We start from the raw sequence: 27,041 nt of genomic DNA on the forward strand, positions 1-27,041 counted from the left end.
TTTTTAAAGCTTTTTACTGCTCCTCCGCCAATGCAAGCCCCTCCATTTACAGCAACTCTTCAGCGAGCCCCCCAAAACACACGCTCACACATGCATAAATATAAATGAAACCCAACGCGCCTAAAGCAAGCGAAAGAACAGCGCGGTTGCTTTGTACTTGTGACTGAGCAGCGCTTGCTCCAGGGGGAGAGAGACTGAGCAACGCGGCACAACACAAACACATAAACATCCAAACAGAAGAGACGAAAAACAAAAAAAAAACGTTGAAATGAGGAGAGAAGCCACATTTTCCTGTGCTCTACTTAGGTTTTACGTCATTTCACAGCTAAATAGCCCTTGCATGTCTTCCTTGAGCAAAAACAAAGAAATCTAAAAAACAGAGGAAGACATGGAACAAGTGTGTGTGTGTGTGTGTGTTTGTGTGTGTGTGTGGACGGATGGAGGGGTGGAGGAAGGTGTGGAGAGACACAAAGGGGGGAAATCATCGATCGATCGGGCGGCTGTTGAAATGTTAATGCTAATCGTATAACCGCTTTCCGCCGGTGCCTCGCACTTCTGTGGCAGCTCCAATTAATCTGGAAGAAGGCAGCGCGTGACCTTGGGGCCGGGAGTCGGGCCGGCAGCCCAGCCATGCTTATGTAATTACACTGTGAAGTGTGTAATCACCTGGCCTAATCCCTCAGGCCTCACAATTAGCCCGGGCGGCGCTGGCCAGGCCTGCCAAACTCTGCGCCGCCCTGCGCGGCCCACAGATGAATAACGGTCAATTAAAGCTGCATGACTGGGGCCGCGAGGCGTCCGCTCGATAGTAATTAGCTGTAATCATGGGGAGACGTGCCCGGCAGACGTGCTTCTCCTTTTATAGGAAGCAATTTTGGAATGAGGCGAGCATTAACCGTTTCACTCTGGGTCTTTGGCCCACAGAAAAAGAAAAATGGGCTAGAGAGCAAGGAAAAAACAGAGCGATATGGCGGATAGCAGGGATTCTGCTTTAACGTGTATTCTCACATATACTCAAAATGTAAAAAGAAAACTGTGGTGTGGCACCAGATGAAGTTTTGAAAATGAAGTTAACTTTGCTCTGTGCAATAAACTTCATTCTTTAGAATGTCTTTTGTGTTTCAAAATGATACAAAAGTAAACGATGACAGTATTTTACATTTTAAGTGAACTATCCCTTTAAGTAAAGATAGAGGAAAGTGTTTCAACATTAAAAGCAATTGCACGAGGCAGCTTTAAATATTTGTTAAATTTATTTCCAGCACACTGACTGCTTCTCAGTTTACGGGCTTAATTACCTCTACATCTTTTGAGAACTGCCTCCGTTCCTCCACCCTGCCCCGTCTCTCCTTTTCTCTATCTGTCGATCTCTCTCTAGCTCTCTCTCCTAGCTGGCGGTAGGGCAAGTAGACGCCACTTGTGTTCGCTCATGTGTGACGACCTGTCAGAGTGGCAGCGGCGTCGCTCCCTGCCTGAAAGCAACGGCAGTGTGGAGCGTTGTGCATATGTGTGTGTGTTTGTGTGTGTGTAAAGGCGGAGGCAGAGCACCAAACTGGCCAGACGAGAAAAAGAGAGAGAGAGAGAAAAGTAGAGCGGAGCTGACAGGATGGCCCTTAATGAGAGGAGCGCGGGGGATTAGCCGCTCGCCACACCGTGCCCGCCTCGCCTTGACTCGAGGCGGGAACACATTTGCACAGGAAGCACATTAAAATGCATAAGGCTCTTGCTCACCCACCGCCCCCCACCCCAGACCACTGTCTGTTGCTTGTGCTGCCCCACATGCCAAACACATTAGGATTTGCCTTGCAGATTCCCTAAATGCAATCTGCCATTTAAACCCAGACAAATGGCCGGCCGCGGCTGCAGGACTATTGATCTTGGTAATGATTTGTTTTTAACAATAGCCACTAATGGGCGTCAGATAATCAATTATGGAGAGTCGATAGAAAGGTGAGCTTGAGGAATGGCTTCCGGCTCACCGTTTTAGCCTGCCGGACTCTCTGTCGATGCTTTAGAGGGTTTGCAATGTCACACGGTCTGTGCTAAAAGCTTATGGCCCACCCAAACATCCAGGTCATATATACTGTATAGTTTGGGATCAGTACAATTTTTAATGCTTTTTAAATAAGTTTGTTATGCTCATCAAGGGTGCATATTATTTAACAAAAAAATACAGAAAAAACTATAATATATGCTGATTTAAAATAAAAGTATTATTTTTTAATATACATTAAAATATAATTTATTCCTGCGATGAAAAGCTGAATTTTTATTAGCCATTACTCAAGTCTTCTGTGTCACACGATTCTTCAGAAATCATACATTATTATTAACATTTGTTTGGAAACTGTGATACTTTTTTCAGCATGCTTTGAGAATGAGAAGGTTTAAAAGAATAGAAAACTTCAGCTGTTAGAAAAGATTTAGATTTTGGATAAATGTTATTCTTTTTAATATTTTATTATACAACCACATGTTTCAAACAAAATATTAAGCAGCACAACATATAGGAATGATTTCTGAAGGATCATGTGACACTGAAGAATGGAGTAATGACTGATGAAAATTCAGCTTTGCATCACATAAATAAATTATATTTTAAAGTATATTAAAATAGAAAACCATTATTTTAAATTGTAATAATATTTCACAATATTAGTTTTTTATGTATTTTTGATCAAATAAATGCAGCCTTTGTAAGCATAAGAGACCTCAAAAATCTTACTGATCCCAAACTTTTGAAAGGCAGTTTAAATCCACTGTCATATTCTCATATGAAATTTCGAAAACTGTACTGGTTGCTCTTTTACATACAATTTTAATTAATAGGGAATGAAGCTTTTAAGCATTATAAGGGATATAAGAGCACCATATAAGTATAAAAAAGTGTTTCTGTGAAGTGATTTTGTAAAACAAATGAGATGATTTGTGTTAAAGACCCATCTCAAAAGAGTGATTAGTTCACAAATTGCTACTTTACTCATTAACTCTTAAAAACAATAGCCAAAAATACACTGTATGGGTCAAAATTAAAAAATTCAAAATTCTTTCAAGCCAAAAATCATTAGGATATTGAGTAAAGATCATGTTCAATGAAATTTTTTTGTAAATTTTCTACCGTAAATATATCAAAACTTAATTTTTGATTAGTAATATGCATTGCTAAGAACTGAATTTAGACAACATTAAAGGCAATTTTCACAGTATTTAGATTTTTTTGCACCCTCAAAAGGGTCACATATAGAACACTTTTTTGGCCCATTTTTTTTTTTTTTTTTAGCATTTTTGAAGCTTGAAATCTTTGGTCACTGCTCGTTGTAACTGAATGAAAAAGAAAAAAGCTCCTCGTGTTGTGTTACAAAGACGATAAAGTTGAAAGTTACAGGTTTGAGGGTAAATAAATAAATAAATGTGTACTGTAGCAGTTTTACAATTTTCCAAGCTCAAAGGGTTAAAGAACCGACGAAAAAAAGAGCGTGTAGAAGCGAGAGAAGAAAAAAAAACACTCTCCTCCCTCCCTCTTTTCACCCACAACCTAGGAAGTGTGCAGGCCTCGTTAACATCAGCGGTCCTGTGTGGCTAATTACCGTGAGCTGGCGGAGCTGCGGCGGCTGGCTGGTCAAAGCTGCACGCTGAGCTCCTGACATGATGCTGCGCTGGGCCAGGAACCGAACAGAGTTCCCCCACCCACGCTGAGCGACCCCTCCCAATTCACTTCCTCCCTACCGCCTCGCCTCGCCGGCCCATTATCGATCCTCCAGCTTCCCGCGCCACATAAATAATCGACAAGCAATTACCTGCCTACTCCCGCTGCCCGGGCTTTGTTTGGAGGCGGAGGGGAGCGCCGCAAGCACAGTGGCCTTGCTGAGATGAGGAGAGAGGGAGGAGGAGAGATATTCGGGGGGGGAGAAACCTTGCAGGGAAGGGGAACGGCGTGTGTTGTCCTAGCGACCCGTTTGGTCCCGAGCCCTATAAATGCCTCCTGACAAGATCAAATCGAACAGGGTTGCGAAGAGGTCATACGCAGAGATCGTACCCACTGGCACATCCCATTAAGTGGATTTTCTATTCTTTCCGTGGCCTTAACGCCAACTTCCATTTTTCCCTCCCTTTTCCCTCTTCCGTTACTTTGGTGCATAATTCAATTTTTCCCTCGTTTCTCTTCGGCAGGCAGTCACCCACTCCGACGTGCATGCAGTATTCATTAGAGTCGGATGTTGGCTTCATTATTAATGTAAAATATTCATGTTATTTTAAAGCTTAGCATTTTTTCCTGTATCCGTGGTCTTAAAGTGTGCCTCAGAGGTTTCCATTCAGCAGAAGGGCATTTATCAACCAAACGCACGTGCACGTGCACGTGCACGCACACGCACACGCACACTTTTGTGTCATCCACAGAAGTCAAGAAAGCATATGTATGGTTTCAGCCTGTGCAAATCTAAGTTTTCCTAAACGAGCTGACGGCGTAACAAGTAAGTCGGTAGCGCCATCCACTGTGAAATCTCACTGGCCCAAAATCTTCTGCCACATAATTTTACAGCAAACACCAAATATCTTCTTTTTAGCTGTGATAGTGATAGATACTTGTCACTAGAATACCTGTTTAGGACACCATGTTTTGTTGTAATATGTTCTGCCCATCACAGAGCATCCATGACTTAACATACGTTTCCAATTTGACATTTTAGGTCAAAAGCATCCAAAAGAGATTCCAGAGAATACGACGTGTGTGTGCATTACCGTTCAGGAAAGTGTGCGTCTCTGTGTTGGGGAAGGCCCTGCTTGCGCCGTTGGCTGGAGGAGCTGCCTGCAGTGGGAACGTGGGCTTCCATTCCTCCAGGGTTTCTGACGGCAGCCATGGCTTCCTGACGCACACGCAGCAGCTCTGTGAATGGAAGGAACAGACCAGTTAAATTGAGAAACTCGTCCGGTCTGTGTTGTCAGCGCCAAATCTGTCAGTCTAGCTCTGAACCAACACTGGAAGATTCAGTCCAAGAGTCCCAGAGCAGGATATGTTAACCACCACACAGGCAAGACTTCACACTCCACCTCAAATATGAATCTGTTTAAGAAAAACCAAGGTTATCTATTTCAGAGTCACTTCTCAACTGTTCAACTTGAAGCTCCAAATTAAAGCACTATGGGACACACAATGCTGTTTAAAAGTTTGGGATCAGTATGATTTTTAATGTTTTTTACAGAAGTTTCTATCTTCATCAAGGCTGCATTTATTTGATCAAAAATACAGAAAAAATTTAATACTGTGAAATATTATTACGATGTATAGAAAAAAAAATACATTTAAAGTACATTAAAATCTAATTTATTAATGAATTTTCAGCATCAGTATTCTAGTCTTCAGTGTCACATAATCCTTCAGAAATTATTCTAATATGCTGATTTATTATCAATGTCCTGCTGCTTAATATTTTTTAAGCATCCTTTGATGAATAAACAGTTAAAAAGAGCAACATGTATTCAACATTTTTTAAAAAGTTTGTTCAAAAGTTTGGGGTAGGTACTTTTATTCAGCAAGGATGTGTTAAAAAATACAAAGTGATATCAAAGACTGTTTTGAAAAACAAGTGATAGCAAAGATTGTTAGAAAATATTTCTATTTCGAATAAAGGCTGTTCTTTTTAACTTTTCATTCTTCAAAGAATCCTGTAAAAAGTATCACAGGTTCCAAAAAAATATTTGGGAGCACAACTGTTGCCAGCATAAATAATTCCAACAATAAATCAGCATATTAGAATGATTTCTGAAGTATTAAGACTGGAGTAATGAATAATAAATTAGATTTTAAAGCATAAATTAGGAATAAATTAGATTTTAAAGTATATTAAAATATAAACCATTATTTTATATTGTAATAACATTTCGTAATATTAATGTTTTTTTCTGTATTTTTAATCAAATAATGTGTTTTTTTGTTGGTTTGTTTTTTTAATTGATTAATTTTTACACAAATTTTCTCTACATTTTTTTTTCTGTGAAGCCCCAACACCCAAACATAATAGACTAAAAACAATTTGTAATTTGCATACAAATTACGCAAATGATTTTACGTTGCTAATGTCTTTTGACTTTTTAGTACATTGCTATTTCATCAAGTGACTACATCTATAGGATGCATGGATTTTTATGTATTTATTTATCTAATAACAAGCTAAAATCATAAGTTTAGTTCCTTAAAAAGCAACTGCACACATTGACAGTCACTCATGTTGAGGTATCATTCATGGAATGTAATAGTTCAGAGTATAATAAAAGGCAAATAAAATAAAACAAAGCTAGAAAACAACTATATGTGACCCTGGACCACAAAACCAGTTATAAGGGTCATTTTTTGAAACAGAGATTTATTGAGAAAATCGCCTTTAAAGTTGTCCAAATGAAGTTCTTGGCAATGCATATTTTTGCATAGTTTTGATATATTTACAGTACGAAATGTACAAAATATCTTCATGAAACATGATCTTTACTTAATATCTTAATGATTTTTGGCATGAAAGATCATCATTTTGACCCATACAATGTATTGTTGGCTATTGCTAAAAATAAACCCAAGATTCTTACGACTGATTTTGTGGTCCAGGGTCACATATATGAATAATTACGACTTAAGCTGTTTGAGATAACATGACTGAAATGTAAGTGAACCGCTGGTCTCCCCCCCAAATCTGTGATGTTAGACCAGCCCAGACCATCTCCCAACATTACCAAACTAACAGGGTCACAACAGGAAGCGCACTCTCTAATGAAAGGGTGTTAAATAGAAAATCCATCCTGCATGCCTCCCTCTCTTCCTCTCCCTCACTCTCATCTCTCGCTCCCTCTCTCCTCTGGCCCTTTTTTAATTAGACGGTTCCCTCGGGAGCTGGCGGCCATTTCCGAGGCTGGCGTGTGGGCCTGAGTGATCGGGTCGGAGGCACCGCGACAGATATTAATGTGCACAGGCCTGCTGTATTGATCTGTTTATTGCACTGCCCCGCGGGGGCCCGGACTGACAGCGGACAAACCTCTAACAGCCCGTGAGAGGGAATAAAAGAGAATGAAAAAAAAGCAAGAAGGAAAAGCACCGTGGAAAAGCAGCAACGCTTGTCATTTGGTCACACGCTCATTTCAGATGACCAAAAAAATTAGTAGTCTGTCCACACGCATTATAACCTGCTGAAAAAAATCTGGCATCCAAAATTGCATACTTCCTTACTATACAGCAGATGAAAAACCAAATTCAATACACGGAATTGTGCATCCAACAGACATTTTACTATCCCATGAAGCCACGAAAGAGGATTCGTGAATGACAGTGACACTACACACATTTATACTAAACAGAACATACTTTTTTAATGGTCAAAAAGTAGCTACTTGTTCAAAGAAGTACCTATCCAATTTCAGACACAGCCGAAGTGTTTTGGAAAATGGTAGCTGGTTTCTAGTAAATCATTGAAACCCCTAGACCATCTCGGACCAGCAACCTTCTAATATCCACCTGCCACCATGTTCCAAAACACACCTATTGGCTATCCAGCAGGTAAAACAGCCCCAAAATCCAGTAAAACTCAAAGCGGCTCTGAAGCCCTTTCCTAGGTTTCCCAGAGATGAATTATTCCCTTTACCCTGCAACAGAGTTAGCACAGGGTCACCTGGGGCTGCAAGTACAAGCACACCACTCATCCAAACAGTGACATTCTGACATCCATGCTACCATCTCCCACCCACATTCGCCCCGCGTCCTCTGTCACACCCCGAATTTGCATCATCTGAGTCAGTGTTACTGTGGAATATTTAACTAGGTAGAGATCTGGTTTCCTCTGCAACATGTCCACGCAGAGCTCCCATGGTAAAGCACTGGCAGGCCTTTGAGAGCTTCTGTATGGCACAACAGGTCCACGTGTGCCAGGAGCAGCTGACAGACACAGTACTCATCGGGAATTCTTTCAGGGGGACGACAGATCCGAAAGCAACTGAGAGCAGCCCGTGCCTTTTTCTCTTTTTCAAATTCACTCCCATTCAGGGGCGTCATGCACCTAGTTTTTTGAGGGGGCACCAGTGACAGTTCTGACTCACTTACACGAGCGTAGGACGTGTCAGTCTAGTGAAATTCATTCTGTTTAGGGGTTCAAATCCTACGTATTTCACTAGAATGTTTCTACTAGGCTTGGGTTCTAATAAAAACTTTTCTTTTAAATAATATTGTAACAATTTTTAAAAACAACAACAAACAATAATAAATGCATTATTATTATTACTATTATTATTGGTCTATAATATATATATATATATATATATATATATTTTTTTTTTTTTTTTTTTTCTTTGATCATTAAAGGCATTAACAAAGTCTCTAATGCTCACCAAGGCAAAATTTAATTTATATAATAATAATAATAATTATTATTATTATTATTATTATTATTACTATTATAATCATCATCATATGTTTGGTCTGTGATTTTTTAATGTTTTAACAAATGTTGTAATATTGTAACAATTTTTAAACAACAGCAATAATAAATCTATTATTATTATATTTGGTCTATTAGATTTTTTTGTTTTTTAATCATTAAAGGCATTACCACAGTCTCTTATGCTCACCAATGTTAAATTTAATAATAATAATAATAATAATAATAATCTATAACTTATTATATTATTATTATTTTTGAAACATTAAAGGCATTAACAAAGTATCTTATGCTCACCAAGGCTGAATTAATTTGATATAATAATAATAATAATAATAATTATAATAATATTTTAAATACATTTATTATTATTATTATTATTATATTTTTGGTATGTTAAATTTTTGTAAATGTTGTAACAAATGTTGCAACAACAATAATAAATGTATTATTATTATTATTATTATTATTGTAATTCAATGTCTGAATTTGATATAATAAATAAAATAATAATAATAATAATTATTATTATTATTATTATTATTATTATTATTAATTATTATTTGTTTTTGAAACACGGGTATTAACAGTCTCTTATGCTCACCAAGGCTGAATTTATTTGATATATAAATAATAATAATAATTTTTACATAAATTATTATTGTTGTTGTTATTAATATTATTAATATGATCATTATAAGTAGTAGTGTGGAAATTTACAATTTAAAATAACTATTTTAATATACTTTAAAATGCTAAATCTATTCCTGTGATGCAGAGCTATATTTTCAGCAGCCATTACTCCAGTATTCATTGCTCAATTTGGTGTTCAAGAAGCATTTCTTATTATTATCAATGTTGAAAACAGTTGTGCTGCTTAATATTTTTGTGGAAACTGTGATAAAATTTGTTTCAGGATTCTTTGATAAACAGAAAATTCAAAAGAACAGCATTTTTTGTAACATTGTAACTTTTGTACCATTACAAATGTGTAATTTTTATCAATTTAAACCTGTCCTGACTGTATAAAAGTATACTTTTTTTTTCCAAAAACAAACTTACCCTAAGTTTACTCCCAAACTCTGCAATGGTAGTGTACGTGTATAAAAATTGTACATTCTAAATATTAAAAGAAAGACAGACATTATCAAGCTTATCAAAGAGATATTTCGCATTCAAGATGCAAAGAGACATGGCCAATGTAAATGGCCACAATACTTGAGTACCTATAGCAACCCCATTATACCAAATGCTAAAGGTGCACAACACCTTATACCCCCCCAACCCCCAAGCACACACACTCACACAAACCTATCCGCGCTCCTTCACGGCCTTTCATTTCAGGGCCTCCACTTCAAACACATGAAAGGATGCTCTGCGGGGATCCAGGCGAGAAAGAACGAGGGAGGAAAGAAAGAGAGAATATAAAAGCAGGGCTGTGCGTGGAGAGTTCTGGGGGAGTGTGTGTGTGTGTATGTGTGTGTCTGGGGGGGAATGGTCAGAAGGGCCTGGCCCCACTCTCTGCCTAAGTCAAGGGGTCTTTGGAGCCTCTACTGTATAGAACCCAACACTGCATCAACACTTCCCGACACACTTCAGAGGCACACGCGAGGGGGTGGGGTGAGTGCTGGGGTATAAAGACAGAGCCATAAGGAAGGTGCAGAGATATGAAGAAAGGAAAGGAGCCAGATAGAAAGCAGGCATCTCAAAGGAGAGAGCAGGGAGATGGAGGCACGTGGAGGTAAAGAAGAGAGGAGAAAACACACAGAAACACAGCTGGGGCTGACGCTTCTCTGTGCCAGAGAGGTTTCTCTGAACACACACTCCCGAAAAGTCAAAAGCAGCTCTATGTGAGCTATAGCGCTGAAGAAACAACAATGAAAAAAAACAAAACAAAACAAACAAGAACATAAATTAAAAGCGACTTACGGATGGGGTGAAGGGGTGAAAGGGTGAAAAGCGAGTGAAAAGTGAGTGAAATATGAAGGAGTGGGAAAGGAATGTTTGGGACAGACAGCCAGTCAGAACCAGCAAATTTGTCACAACAAGTGCAAATCTAACCATTAGAAAGCTGTTGAAGGTGAAAACACATACAAGTTTTAAAATATGTAAAAATGAGAAAAAGTCATGCATTCACCCTTGCATCATTCCAAACCTGTACTACTTTGGAATAAAAAAGGTGAATTTGAAAGAAATTCACTGCAATAAATGGGGAGTGATTGCAGTCACAAAAAATGCTTATTCTGGTTTCAAAAAGGATGTAAATGTACCATAATATAATTCATACAACTTATACAACATATTCAAATATTTTTTATAAAGTCATACAATATATCTTTATAAGAAATACACTGAAATTTAAATTTACTGATTATTATTATTATATTTTGGTCTGTTAGATTTTTGTAATGTTTTTGAAACATTAAAGACTGAATTTATTTGATATAATAATAATAATAATAATAATAATAATAATAATTATTATTATTATTATTATTATTATTATTATTATTATTATTATTATTAGAAGAAGAAGAAGAAGAAGAATTTATTATTATTATTATTATTATTATTATTATTATTATTATTATTATTATTATATTTTTGGTCTTTTTGATTTTTGTAATGTTTTTAAAACATTAAAGACATTAACAAAGTCTCCTATGCTCACCAAGACAGAATTTATTTGATAAAATAAAAATAAAATAAAATTAATAATAATAATAATTATTATTATTATTATTATTATTATTATTATTATTATTATTATTATTATTATTATTATTATTACTATTATTATTATTATTATTATTATTATATTTTTGGTCTGTTACTTTTTTAATGTTTTTGAAACATTAAAGGCACTGACATAAACAAAGTCTCTTATGCTCAAGCTGAATTTATTTGATATAATAATAATAATAATAATTTTTATTATTATTATTATTATTATTACTACTACAATTTAATAACTTTTAAATAATTAAAATAAAATATGTTTTTTGGTTTTATTTTAAAATATTTTAAATGCTAAATCTATGCCTGTGATGCAGAGCTAAATTTTCAACAGCCATTACTCCAGTATTCAATGCTAAATTTGGTGTTCAAGAAACATTTCTTATTATTATTAATGTTGAAAACAGTTGTACTGCTTATTATATTTGTGCTATATTACATTTTTGATCATTTTAATCCTGTCCTGGCTGGATAAAAGTGTACTTTTTTCCCATAAACAAACTTACCCCAAGTTTACCCCGAACTCTTGAATAGCAGTGTATGCATATACAAATTTTAGATTATAAATACTAAAAGAAAGACAGAAATGTGAACAGTTGGGACCAGATTTTAGATTCAGAGTTAATTAGTCAAACCCAAGAATCGAATCAGACAGATCTGTGAACAGAATCAGCGGATTCATTAAAAATGACTACTGTTATGATCCTGACATGGTGCTTTTGCATCCTCGTTAAATGTTTGAAATAGATCCAACACAAAAAGATTATCGTTTCAGCAAATTTTAAGTGATCAACGACTTACATTTCTGTCTTTCAGTAGTTGAATGATACTTGTAAGGTGCTTGCTGAAGCTTGAAAAGTGCATGAAAAAGAATAACCAGTACAGTGTCTCATTTTGTGTCATAGAGATCCGGAACGACGCAAGGATGACTAAACGATGACATTTTCGGCTAAACTAATACCTTAAAAAAGCAGAATAAACATCACAGTTGTATACAGTAGAGCATTGGGTGAAAAGGTGAGAACAGGTATCTCACTCATCAAAGTCCTGGCAGCCAGGCATGTTGGCAGCGGTTGACTGGCACGGCCTTATCGTAGGCTTAAGAGCTCAGCGTGCAGGGGCAAGCCAGCACGCTCGCATTCCTCAAGGGAGGAACGGCACCTTGGCCTGGTGAGTCTGTTTTCAATGGCAACCATTATGAAACCATACACCTGACATTTTTCCAGAAATCTAGGGGAGGAACCGACAGTGACCCCGCAAATCACGCGGCTGCTTTCACTCGCTGGATTTCCCACAGACGGGTAAACGCCCTGTCTTTTCTTCTCGGATTCAGATTCCTTTCCACAAATAACCACACCTTTTTTTAGGTGGCTGTGGTGGATGTGAGGAGCAGAGATGGAGAGTAGAAGGAAGTTGAGCTGGGAAAGTGCGGATGATGACAGAACAGGGAATTGTCTGTGAATTCGTCCTCGGTGCAACGGTAGAAAAATAGAGAAACTATTAGGTGGAGGTGACAGGAGAGCGCAAGCACCACTGTCATAAAATCCCAGACGCGAACGGCACATACAGTGGCACTAATTTCTTACAGATGTACGAGAGGGGCAATTAAACCCTTTATAGCGTTTCCCCCCTTTGGATTTGCAAGCAGTAATTAAGAATCATTACTGATCAAATAAAATTTTGTCGTACGCTCTCAGATTTAGCAAGAATGTGAGATTGATTAAATTTATGCTACCAAAAAAAAGCCCATAAAAGCTGGATGCAATTAACGGTTTCTGAGGGAAAAACGTCAACAAGGCTCTAGAGCGCAGTTAAGATGTATCCAAACAAATAAAACAAAATGATGCTCACTAAATTTCGGTTTACAAATCTTACAAATCCGCATCCGTTAACCCTGGTACCTCGTCAGTGGTCGTAAATTTGAAAAGGCCCTAGAAAAAAAAGAGCAAAGGAGCCGTTTTCATGGTGTTGGTAATTTAGAGGGTTGGCTTGCAGCCAATCAAAGGGCCAAATCGATCCAGTCGACCTCAGGGCCCAATGGCAGTGTTATTTACTACTGTGTGTGGCAGTAGTCACAGATCACCCACTCTGACATCCTACCGTTGGGTGGGCTGAGACCGCAAATAGAATTGTCAGTAATCTCCGCAGTCGAGCTCTAGCTGTTTGTGTGGTATCCAGGAATAAGACTACATGGGTAATTAGAGCGGATACAGAAACAAGCTCACACACACACACGTACACACGTACACAGGTGACGCACACTCACCGTGGCTCGGGACGCCCATGTTGTTCGCCAGCTGGTACAGGCGCTGCTGCTGCTCCTCGAAAGAGCCATGCTCGTTCAGAGCTGACATCATGCGCCTGTAGTGCTCCTCGGGGGTCATGTGACTGCCCGGCTCCAGCGCAGGCGTGTGAGAGTTCTCTGTGGGACGAGAAGCAGCAAAATTCAATCAGCTGGTCCCAAACTGTGTGATCTTATGTGAGATGTTTGAGTGTTTGAGTCAAGGAGAAACCCATGTGTGGTTCTCCTCGGTACGCTGGGCGGCAGTAACTCAAGCCAGCGCATGGGGAGAAACTGTTGGGGGAGAGATGGGGAGGAGGAAGAGAGGTGGAAGGGGGGATATTTTACCCTCCTCATTGAAACCGGAGCTTGGCCCCGGGCAGGCGAACAGAAGCAGTGCGGCCCAGTGCAGAGGATGGGGGAGTTGTTCTGCCAAGCGCCAGATAATCCACCCGAGAGGCTTCAGGTGTGGATGTGAGTGTGCTCATGTGGATGATGTTTTGAGGCATTGTGAGTATGAACACTTGTGTTACAGAGGGGTGTGTGTGTGTGAGAGAGATTTTAAGAATGTCAGCATTATAGATAGATAGATATATAGATAGATAAATAGTAGGGATGTAACGATATTATCAATATCATGACAGCAAAACTGTTTCGATATTATCGTGGTCACATGGCGATATGAAGCGATATAGGCCTTCCGGGCAAAACAGTGTAGATTCGTAAGATATTCTAACATAAAAGGTCTTTGAAGTTTTTGGGCCATTATGCTTTGGCACAGTATCTGTCGAACACACAAACACGCACATCTGTCAAAGCACAATATTGCTTAATCCCTTCATCAAGACACACTTCATTCAGGCAATCAGGTCATGATCCGGTGTTTTCCGCCCCTCAGAACGGCTCCGTTCAAAGTGAATAAATGCAGTGAACTCGTTTATTGCATGTACTGTGAGTTTAGCGCATGTTTGGGAATGCAACGGCTATCAGTTATGCTTTATTTTCGTGGCAGATGATTATAGCATTTCACTAGATTTTATAGTGAGACACATTTTTGTAAGCCTGTTTTCACTGAAGCACAACTATGCTCACAGCAACCCGAGTTCGAATCCCGTCTTGAGGTCCTTTGCCGATCCCACTCCCCTCTCTCCGCCCAGTACTTTCCTGTCATCTCTCTACTGTCCTGTCCATTAAAAGCACAAACAGCCCAAAAATACAACTAAAGAAAAGAAAAAGTGAAGTATAAATTGCTGACAGCTAGTGGTTTGAAATGGGTAACGTTACGGCAGTCCAAATTCAAAATATCTCTTTAAAGTGTAGAAATTAGAAAAGATGTATTATACATATATTCATTTTCATTTATTTGACAGTGCAATTGTTTTACAATATATGAAGAGTTCATATGCAAAACCAGCTAAAAGCCATCTCGGTCAAAAATTAGATAATGACACTGAGTCAATGCTCCTGACACATATTATACATCCATCAAATACTTTCACTTCAAACTCGCTAAATTCCAGCCTCAGCCCAATCAGAAGTACCAGTACTTACATAGAAACCTATACAAAGTAGCCAGAAAAAAAGCTAATTTTAAAGAAATACGTCAGATGGATTTAGAGGCTTCTGCATCTGAACTCTTCATATGGATATTACTGTCAGAGGAATAACAATAATATAAAATTATTATTATTATTATATTCTACTTTGTTTGGCTTCTAAAACACCAGTGTGAATGTAATTTAGACAAGGGAGTATATTACAACTAAAAAGAGGGCTGAGTCCCCTTTAAAGTTCAGGTACAATTCAATTCGATTTTTTTTGACTTAAGTTTTCTTATTGGAGCTCTTCATTTAGTGCATTAGTTAGAAAAATTTAACTAAAATGTACAAAATTGTAATTTTTTTCAAAGTATTTATTTGTGTTTTTTTAGATATCGCTTTAAATATCATATTGTGGACTTCATATCATGATATTATCGCATTGTGAGATTTTGAGATAGATGACATGACAGTTTGTATCTGAGGTGTAAAGCTGCTTGTATAACGGTTTGTGTTGGTGAACAGTCTGTGTTAAGTCCAGCCTTTGCAGCTTTTCAGGCTGCTTTGGTCATTAAAGGTAATACCTGCTGCACTAAGATCAGTACTACCCTCCAGCTGTGTGTGTGTGTATTTCTGTGGCTGTGTGTGTGTGTGTGTGTGTTTGGGAGGTAGGACCTTAGACAACAGCAGCTGCTATGCTCTCGAACTACACTCATGTGCACACAAAGGCACACGCATTGCTATGTTGTTTGGGTGTGGTGATGGATCACAGACACGCAGACACAAGACATTAGATCAGCGGCATTCCAAAGCCATGCTAATCCACAGCGGGTGACCGACACAAGCCAACTGTAATTCACAGGACTAAAACACACATAACACCCATTTATCATTCTCACTGCAGCAGCCGTACTGATTGGCTACACGGTGACGAGTAAGCAGATAATGCCTCAAAATAAAACGTTGTCCAAACACAGATCTCAGACGACTGATTATTGGGTGTGGATGTGTTGCGACACATTTGTACTGATGTCACATACTAGATGCAGTTGTGAAATTCTATTTTAAGAATATTAAATTGATGCAAAATAGATATATTTAATTGGATAATAATCAACATTACTCTTTTGTATTTCAGAATTTGTCACTTTTTGAGAGTTGTTTTATACATACTTTTAATATATATTTTAATATATATCTCAGTAGTGTGCAGTGGTGTTCTGAAATGAGGAGGCAAAGTCCTCACAGTTTGTTTGTTTTTTTAATCAAATGCAAATTCATGTCGCAGTCACATTTTCTTGGTTAAATAAACATTAATTACACTATCATAAAATGAAATTTAAAAATTATATTTTATATTTTTACATTAACAATGTAATCAATATTGTATTTATTAAAGCCAAATATGAGTCTCATCAAGTTCGTGTTTTTAAGCATTTCACATTTACATTTTTACAACTCAAGGCAGTAACAATTTAAACAATGTATTTTATTAGAGAACTTATGTTCAGCTTTTCTTTTTAATATATTTAACTTTTAGCTATTTTTGGATCATCATTCATCAAAGCTTTGTAAAAATTGGTCACAGACAGAGATTTACTTTAAATTTCACTAATCTGATTACTCACTAAAAAAACTCCCACAGATCATGATTTCATGCCATTTCAAGTCTTATTTTAATGTAACAGTGGTTATGTCTAAGTGTGCGAGTTGTTTACTTAGTTTTTTTAATTAGTCTTCCCATTAAAGTCATTATATTATTCATTCAGACTGATATAGGAACACACACAAACACAAGAGGCGGGATTTATCGCATGAACCAATCACATCCAATCATAACCTGTCATGTCCAATCATTTCGCGATGGCGGTATTGCCTCCTCTTACCAAACCCACCACACACTTTAGAAGGTCTGTTAAAACTCAGTGCGCTCAGGGGAGGCGAGACATACGGTGACTCCTAATGTAGACAATGTTTCTTTAGAATAACGAGTGGTTTATACACTTTTTTTAATCCAATTTTTTGAGAGGGCACTGCCTCCCTTGCCTCCTTTGAGAAAATGCCCCTGATATATATAAGCAAAATAACCAAAAACACTGTGTCCTAATTAGCCACATCAAAATATGTGTTGTATTCCACCCACAGTAAAATCTCATTGACCCAAAATTCTATGATTTGGTCTAATATTATTCTCTATTTGATTGTGGACAGATCAATTTCATGTCCTTGGAAACGTTGACAAATTTCATATTAATGTATTGATAAGCAGTATTAATGACCTCAGAACGGCAGACATGTAAATGTCTTGCTAAAAACAATCACAACAATTATTTTTAACAAAATAACCTTAAAAAATAACAACGCTGCTATGGGAGTTTGCACCTTATGTGAGGATTGGTCATCTTACTGGTCTAAGGAACAGATCCAGATCACTGCCTGCTCAACTCTTCCTGCTAGATGCTTGATTATATTTGACTTGGTGTCACTGAGTCTGCCTGATGTTTCTGCTGCTTGCCTGTTGCGCTGTTTCACCTCATTAGCTCAGCTGGTTGACAATACCCAGGAGCTTCACCAATTTGCATATTAGCTAAATATTAGTTTTAAATATGAGCATGAAGACGGTGATCTGGTGCTAACTTTTAGACTTTTCTTCTTGATTACTTCACAGTAATTATACAAAAAAGTGACACTACATGTACAAATGATATCTAGACATACAAAAGCCCTTAAAACCATGAGCTTGTCGCGCAGACTCAAACACATATTTCCGAAAGGAAAAAGAAAACACAATCAAGCACCCTTTCCTCCTTATTCCTTGCTTGTTTCCTCCCCAACAGGCCACTGCAAAATGTTTTAGATTAATCCTGAACTGAACTTCCTGCAATCGAGTCTTTTTTATACCTAGTTGAGCCATGTGGGCTGTCAGACAAAATGGTAAACTTGTCAGCTCTACTAGATCTAGATCACCATTGCTTTGACCCTGCGACCACAGGATGGCTCTTTTAGCAGCTCTAGTTGAAGGTGAGTGTGTTTGGTTAATGACTGTGTGTCCAGAGCCTCAGTGATCCAGCACACACTCATGCATAACAGCCAATCCTGCTCCAGCACCACTCTCACTTTATTGATTTTCAACTCCTACAACAACCTCTAAACACCAAAAACTGAATGTCGGCACCCAAGCGTGGAGATGCGTTAGTGAGAAGGACAGGAAATAAAAAAAGGAAGAATCCACCTACATTCCGCTGATAAAGTCTGAATGAAAATCTTGGAATCTTGGGAATCTTTTGAAATAAACAGAACTTTTAGAACTTTTAAAAATTTTAAATGCAGGAACTTAAAATGGAATATTTTAGAATGCTCACTGTTCAACTTCAATTTTGTCACTATTTTGAATTAAATTGTGACAAATCGTGAATATTTGTAGTATTCAAATTTACTTACAATTACGTTTCCACTCAACTTTTCAGATTCGAACCATCTGTATGCATATACGAATTAGCGATGCTCTACTTGTGAACTCTCTGTAGAGAGTGTGCGAAAAGGTTAACAGGAGGGGGGGGGAGGAGATGTCTGTCTTCCACTGAGCGTTGTTCTCTCCTCCCTCCTCTTACTATCTGTCCACCCCTTCCCTCCACTCTCGCTCAATCTCGCTCCATCTATTCCCACCTACTCCATCTTACGCGCTAAGGTTAAACAGCTCTGATTGAAGCGCATTATCGTCTCGAGCACACATACGCACATGCACACACATGCACGAGAGGGGCCCCTACCTTTAGGTGACACGCTGCGGGACTTCTTGCTGTCAGATGGGCACTCGCTGCTGCTGTTGGGGGAGTAGGCTCTCCTCTTCCCTAGAATGTCATCTGTGGAAAAAAAAGAGAGAGAGAAATAGGTTAGGTGGGTTCAGATGCGGTCAGACGGCCTCTAAACCCCTCGACATGCAGCTCGCCGCCTGGCTCTATACCTGCATACATGATGGAGCTGTGAGAGCGACTAAAGATACGAAGAGATGTGAGGGCCCTGCGCCAGCGTGAATGACAGATCTGGTTCTTACTCAGCCATGTGCAGAAACGAGAGATTCTTTTGCCCGCTCTCTCACTCTCTTTCTCCTATCTCGAACAAACACGCTCCCTCTCTTTTGCACTCACCCTCACTCTAACGTCGTTCTTTGCCTTGACTATCTATCTATCTGTGCATACAAACACTCCTGGTCTTCACACTGGCCTAATACGGAGGAAAATCTTCAGAAATGACAAGACGAGAGTGAAAAAAATGGAAAAAAAGTAAGCGGTCTTGCCTATGTCTTCTATCAAACTCCTGTTGTCGCGCTATTACGCCTTTTTGCTTTTTTCACTCACTCTCACTCTCTGTTTTCGTTGAATATAGAGCTCACACCTTTTGCTAATCTCTTCCTTCCTTTCTTTCACTCTTTCTCTCCCTCCCCCTTTATCTCTCTCTCTCTCTCTCTCTAGAAAAGTGGAGGCTGTCTGCACTAGCCTAATGCAGCGCTCTAGTGAGCCGCTGGTGTCTAGTGTACGATTACAGCACCCTCCTCCCCCCCAAACACATCTCAAATCAATATCCTGCTAATCACGCTGGGAGGGGTGCTGCTGAGAGCATGGTGGTGCATGCATGCAGGAAGGAAGAGACCGTTTGTCATTGCACTCTCCTCTCCCTCTCTCACTCTCTCTCTGCCCTCATGCGCCACATGAAGCAAAAAAGTCAAAGCCACAGAGTTACGCTCTTCCTTTTGTCTTTTGTTGCTGTCTGATTCTTTATCTAAATGGACTGAGCAATAAACTGAGAGGAAACAGATTATACATGTTGCTTGCATTTGAACCTTTATTGTATTTATTGTGTTTTATTGTCTATGGATATCATAAAAAGTTATTTTTAAAACATTTATGGTGCCCTGCAGGTGCATCATTTTAAAGACCTCATAACACTGTTGAACAAGCACAGAGATCTTTCTTATGTTGGCATATTTGGTTGCAAAGTAGGGAGACATTGCTCTACTTCTTTCAAAATAGCCAATACTGTGATTTGTTACTTTTTAATTGGTTCCAGGTAGTGCAACAGTTGGGTTACAGAAGTAAAATCCCATTCATTTTCACCATTGGGGAAACTATGAGTTACCACAGGTAACTTATAAACTTTGAAAGACAGATCTACTCTGAGCTATGAGTTTGATAATGTATAGTATATGTTTTGTTGAAGCTCTCAGTTTGCATTATTTCAACTAATCATGTTTAACAATAGAATTCCAGGTGAAAACTACATTACCCATGATTCTGCAAGAAATCTCCACCAATCAGAATCAAGACAAGATAACTGTGCCAAAAGAACTCTTTAGTTTCCAATTTTCCACCCACTCCCATTAAGAGACATAAATGACATAAGAGACAATCTCTTTACGCTTTCAAACTACTTAAAGGTATAGTTCACCCAAAAATGGAAAATCTGTCATTAATTACTCACCCTCATGTCATTCCAAACCCATAAATCCTTCGTTCATTGGAATATAAATTATTATTATTATTATTATTATTATTAATTATTATTAAGATATTTTTGATGAAATCCAAGAGCCTAGAGACTATTTTAATGATGTCCTTACCACCTTTCTGGGCCTTGAACGTGTCACGTCTGTCTATGCAGGGTCAGAAAGCTCTCAGATTTGATCAAAAATATCTTAACATTTGTTTCAAAGATAAACGAAGGTCTTAAAGGTTTGGAACAGCTTGAGGGGGAGTAACTGATGACAGAAATTTAATTTTTGGGTGAACAATCCCTTTAAATATTTGTGTATACATGAATATACCTATAAGATTACTCAACTTTTTTACATTTTCGAAAATCATGTTGTTTATTATTTATCATATTTCTATTGTTTTTTATTGTGTTAGTTAGCTGTGTTTTATTATTTTTACTTTATACCAAAATAAGTCAACTGCAATTTGATTGAGATTAATCGGAATGCACAATGAAAAACCATGATTTTTTTTTAAAAAATTGTTAAAAACATTATCTGTTTTTGCAAAGTTATCTGTTTTTTTCAAATGAACTCTTCATATATATATATATATATATATATATATATATATAAGGGCTGTCAAACGATATATATAAAAAAATCAACTACAGTCTTTAGATTGTTTTAATATTCACCTAGTCATTTTTAATTTGATTGTCAATCCCAATGCTGCCAGTAAGTACAAAGTCCTGTACCTTTTACTGTCTTTTTGTCTGATTTTCAAAGTTTGTAATATTTTGATTCACTTCGTAGCTGGTTGGTTTGGTTCACTGCTTGTTAAAGAAGATTTTTTTAAAAATCCCTAAGGGAAAATAGAAGAAACATTTCCAGAACCAAGGTGGGTGGAACATTATCATTCGATTATTTGACAAAACAAAACTGTAGTGCAGGATGATGTCATCAAGACTTTCACTCCTTTTTTCTGGACAAGAAAGACTGGACATTTCACATTTGTGAATCATTTGACAAAGTGAATGACTGCTTAGCATATAGATTAGCCTTACAGCTAACACATATGAACTAGAAAGTCGCGAAACTCTTATTTTGATTTCACAAGTTCTTAAAAGGAAGCCATTACTCCGGATGACCCTTATGTGTAACCCATGAATAAAGCTCTACACATCAAAGAAGAGTGAAGGGGGATTCTTGCATGGCACAAAACGGAGAGAGCCTGCACCTCTGTATATGTCCGACACAAAAGTACAAACTACTCTCTCACACCCCTGCCTCTCGAGACCAAGCGTACTGCTCGTCCCTCTCTCTGATAAGAGTGCTGGAAAGAGACACAGAGAGAGAAAGAAAAGCAAGCCTGCGCTTGAAAGGGCTTTTGGAGTGGCAGAGCTCAGTCTGGGATTCTTTGTGGGGAGCGAGCTTTACTAATGACGCTGTTTGATGTATTCTCATCAGGGGGGAAGGCTGTCTATCCCACTCCAAAGAGAAAAAGGGGCCTCTCTAATGGGCCCCCATCTCCTTTCCTAACCTCTGCCCAAAGACAACAACAACACTCCCTCCGTCTGTCTCTCGCTCCACTTTTTCTCCCTTCGTCGGCCTTTGAGGTGAAGAATCTCCCTTGGCGTATTCAATTATTTTCCGCTCTCTATCTTCACGTGGAACTGATACGATCGCTGCATAAGTGTAAAACTATAGCAATTGGCTGCTCCTGTCTACGCTTGAGCCAAAAAGCCTGCAAGGTTGTGCAAAAACTAGTTTAAAAGGTGTTCAATTATATAATACGAGTTAAAGGGATAGTTCACCCAGAAATTGAAATGTATTCATCACATACTCACCATCAAGATGTTCCAATCCTCTATGACTTCCTTTCTTCTGTTGAACATAAAAAAAGTATTTTTGAACAATATGGGTAATTAAATTTCATTTTTGGGTGAACTATCCCTTTAAAAGGCGAATGGCGTTACCCAAGTCGAAAAGGGTTGGGAAACACTTCTACATACCAAAGCGCCCTCTGGTTTCTGTAGCAGCTATGTTGAGCCGCTCTCTCTTCCTCTTGGTACGTCTCTGTTTGACCCTAATCTCTTAGCAGTGTCTTTCCCACAGGGCTCAGCCACCCTAGTGCTGCTATCTCCAGCCCAGCCTGTTCTCCAAGCTCCATCGCGTCTTATCAGGCAACCTCCTGCCTGCCAACACTCCCAAAGCCCTGGGCTGAGTCCAGCTCCTCTCCATCTCAACCTCCATCTCCATCTCTTCAAAATCAACGTTCCTGAACTGTCACTCAGACCTACAGCTCAAACTCACACAGCATTCTGTCCCCCGAATCAACTCCCCCAAGTGATTAAACACAACCTTTAAAACCTCATGATGTGATTTGACAGCACGGGACAGAGTGATTTGCAGTATGAAATGCTTTCGTAAGTGAGAGGGGAAAAGTTTTGGAGCAGGGCAGCGTGCCCGTGGCGTCGGCGCAGGCGGAGAGGAAACCTGGCTCCGGACCTCACTCTCTGTCTGCTCTTAGCACTTTGGTCTCTAGCTGAAGTAATGCACTCAACAAAAGAAGAGAGAGTTCGGGACCGAGAAGAGGAAGCCGTTATTCTGCATGGAGGAGCCGGAGGCGGGAAGCGACACTGACTCACTCGCAGTTTCTTTTCTCCTTATAAACCTTCGTGTTAACTGTTCACACACTCTTCTCCTGCTCCTATTCATTTATTATTCTCTGTTTGCATGATTTTTAAAACGTTTATGAAGGAGCAATTTAGATTTAAGATCTTAAAGGGATAGTTCATCCAAAAATGAAAATTCGGTCATTAATCACTCGCCGTTTGGAAGATGAACGAAGGTCTTACGTGTTTGGAACGACAAGAGGATGAGTAATTAATGACAGAATTTTTGGGTGAACTATCCCTTTTAGATCTTTTAGATCCAAGTCTAGAAATCTTCAAGTATGTTGGTAATAGAATACTAGCACTTATACTGAGAAATATATACTTCATACTAGCATACTTGCTGCTTATTGCAGAGTATATGTGACCCTAGACCCCAAAATCAGTCAGAACAGCCAACAACACATTGCATAGGTCAAAATGATCGATTTTTCTTTTATACCAAAAATGATTAGGATATTAAGTAAAGATCATGTTCCATGAAGATATTTTTAGTAAATGTCCTACCATAAATATATCAAAACTTAATTTTGATTAGTAATATGCATTGCTAAAAACTTCATTTGGACAACTTCAACTTGATTTTCTCAATATTTTGATTTTTTTGCACTCTCAGATTACAGATTTCCAAATAGTTGTCTTATCCTAACAAATCATCCATCAATAGAAAGCTTATTTATTTTGCTTTCATATGACGTATGAATCTCAATTTCAAAAAATTGACCCTTATGACTGGTTTTGCGGTCCAGGGTCACATATAGTTTATATTAACATACTTAGTGCATAATATATACTTGACACTAGCATACTTAATGCATAGTGCAGTATATACTTAATGCTTATATTTTACCAAAATTGTGGGTAAAACGTCTTAACATTGGACAGTCCAAATTAATGAGTCAAAAAAGCCTGAAAAAATCCACATCTTGGCAAACGTATGTTAGTATGATTTTTGCACATAGCCTTTGGCTGCATTTGGAAAAGCATATTGCAATACTACTCAAAAGGCATAAATAGTAAGTAATGCGCTGGTACGCTACTTTCTAAATTAGTCTATTATACAAACTTTTAAAGAGTAATTTCAGTAAAAATATGCTATATACACTTTATATACTTCTCTACCCTGAAAATGCTCATTCAAAAAATAAATGCAAAAAACAGCTTCAAAGAGCTTCAAAAATCCACAGCAGCAGCGAGAATACTGCACTCTCTCTGTCTCTCAGTGCGCTCAAGGGAGAGGCAGGGTTTCAGCAGCGCCTGTCTGCCTCAGGGTCAGAGATTTTAAGGCGGAAAGCCTTTAATACCAATTAAATGTTGCTTCTTAAAGCTGTGATGCTCACATTTAACACCAAACAGGGAGGCTCGGAGCTGCCTCGTGCCTCAGCCTTTACCCAACTCACGGAACGACTTCTGTCGCCAGCGCTACCTCTAATTCCTTTAAACTCCAGGCTGTGCGGTGCAGAGCCGGGCCAAAACAAGGGCAGAACCTTAATAAAGGCAGGAGCCTAGATGGATGGAGAAACAGCAGAATGACTAAATGAGCAGAAAAGGAGGCTCTTGGTTTTCTCCTCCTTCTCCCTTTGCTCCTTCCGTCTCTCCGGCTCCTGACAAGTTGGACAGGCCACACTCCTTAATTCCCTTTTCTTATTCCCTTAATCTGTCATCTTTATCAGGCAGGGGAAGTGGCGGGCGGCGCGGCGGAGCCCCAACCTCCAATCAATCTCCACATTACAGCTGACAGAATGGTGCTAATAACTTATTGATCCCCCTGTTTGCGGGGCTCGGCCAGAACTGAAAGGATGGCATTGATTGGCTATGGGGGGGGGGTGGGGGCGAGCAGCACGGCGCTTCCGCCAGCCCAGAGGATTCAGCACCGCCCTCCTCTACTGCCGCTCCCCCCACTGAGAGCCTTAGGGGAGAGACAGACAGAAAGAGAGAAAGACAGAAAATGAGGGAGGGAACGAGCGGAGAAAAAGAGAGAGATCAAAATCATGGGAAAAAGAATGAGAAAACAACAGAACAAGGCAAAAAACGCTGCAATTGAGGGAAAAATAAAGACGGGGAGACAAAAGGTGGTTGAGGAAAATGCAGGAAGATGCAAGAAAGGCAGGCGTCCGTGAATCGTGAAAGAACCAACAGGGACAGAAAAGGGGAAAAAACACGTATAATTTTGGTTGCGCCATATGACAATCAATGTGTTATTACTGGAGATTTTGATATACTGTTTATATCAAGGTATATATATATTACATATATATATATATATTCAGGTGGATTTGCCTATGCCTGAGTGCTTTACTTTATATACATACAAAAAAAGACTCCAGAAACTTGTTTTCATTTATTGAGCAACATGTGACTTTTTGCAGCTGATGTTGAATTGATTCAGCGCATTAAAAAAACGTTCAGTTTCATAAAATTAGTTTTCCTGTTTCGAATGTACTATTTTTAACTCAAGCGTTACATAACGTGAAGCTGTTTTTGCACCGATGTCACTTATTTTTTTTTGTTATGAATAATCTTATCTTTTTTAGCATGGATCTATCACATTCATGAACTATTATACTATTATTATATTCATGAACTTCATGAACTATTATACTATTATTATAAGTACCCTTTTTTATTTCAATATATTTTTAAATGTAATTTATTTCTGCGATGGCTGAATTTTCAGAATTTCAATGCTTAATATTTTTGTGGAAAAATAAAATATTTTTTTAGGATTCTTTGATGAACAGAAAATTAAACAGCATGTACTAAAAATATCTTTGTAACATTATTATTATTATTATTATTATTATTATTATAAGTATCATTACTAAGAATTTTGATCAATTTAATGGGTCACTGCTAAATAAAGTATTAATTTCTTAATATAAATAGTAAAAAACTTAATATCTTCAAACATATCTTTTTACATCAAACTTTTGAATTTATTAATCTCTTAATTTGAATTTAATAAACTTTGGAAACAACATTGATTCCACAAAAATACTGAGCAGCTGTTTTTAGCATTAATCATTTTCATCAATAATAAGAAATATTTCTTTAGCATCAATCAGCATATGTGACCCTGGACCACAAAACCAAGTAGCATGGGTATATTTGTAGAAATAGCCAAAAATAAATTGTATGGGACAAAATTATTATTATTTTTTTTTTTTTGGCCAAAAATCATTAGGATATTAAGTAAAGATCATGTTCCATGAAAATATTTTGTAAATTTCTTACCGTAAATATGTTAAAACTTAATTTTTGATTAGTGATATGCATTGCTAAGAACTTCATTTGGACAACTTTAAAGGCGATTTTCTCAATATTTAGATTTTTTTGAACCCTCAGATTCAAGATTTTCAAATAGTTGTATCTCGGCCAAATATTGTCCTAACAAACCATACATCAATGGAAAGCTTATTAAAAAATTTACCCTTATGACTAGTTTTGATGAAGGACCATGTGACACTGCAGACTGAGTATATATATATTTTGTATAATATATTTTTATGTATGTGGTAGAGTGTTCTGACTCTAAAGCGATGTACAGTGCACTGGGCTGTGGCCCACCCATACATATAATAATGGTGATGCACAGGACAAGCAGACTTGTGGGGGTAAAAAACAAACATCATTGACTGGACACTTCAATTGCTGTATAAACATGCAAACGCTGCGTCTTGAGAGAGAAGATTTAGATTATAACATACAAATTCAGGGACTCTACGTCAATTTGCTGGTCCAGATACACAGCAGCCTCGCGCAGACGCTCCTGTCTGCTTTAGGAAACCATGAGAGCGGCAGGGAGGGAGGGAAAAAAAGCAAAAACACCTTATACGCCTATTAAGAGTCTCTGGTCTGACCGCAAAGCCACGTTTAGGAGTCTACACAGAGAGCCAGACGAGCTGCCGGCGCCCTGCCCTCCCC

The 27,041-nt window shown here is 38.1% G+C and overlaps 1 protein-coding gene across 1 annotated transcript in view; it reads right to left on the reverse strand.

Annotated features, from left to right (window-relative positions):
- Positions 1 to 27,041, reverse strand: part of samd11 (sterile alpha motif domain containing 11) — a 73,027-nt gene that overhangs the window by 10,030 nt on the left and 35,956 nt on the right. Inside the window, 3 exon segments of the mRNA XM_051097338.1 lie at positions 4,741 to 4,885; positions 13,417 to 13,572; positions 18,740 to 18,832. Coding sequence (XP_050953295.1) covers positions 4,741 to 4,885; positions 13,417 to 13,572; positions 18,740 to 18,832 — 394 coding nt within the window.

This window comes from Labeo rohita, chromosome 23, assembly GCF_022985175.1.
Source record: "Labeo rohita strain BAU-BD-2019 chromosome 23, IGBB_LRoh.1.0, whole genome shotgun sequence".
In the NCBI taxonomy this organism is placed as follows: Eukaryota; Metazoa; Chordata; class Actinopteri; order Cypriniformes; family Cyprinidae; genus Labeo; species Labeo rohita.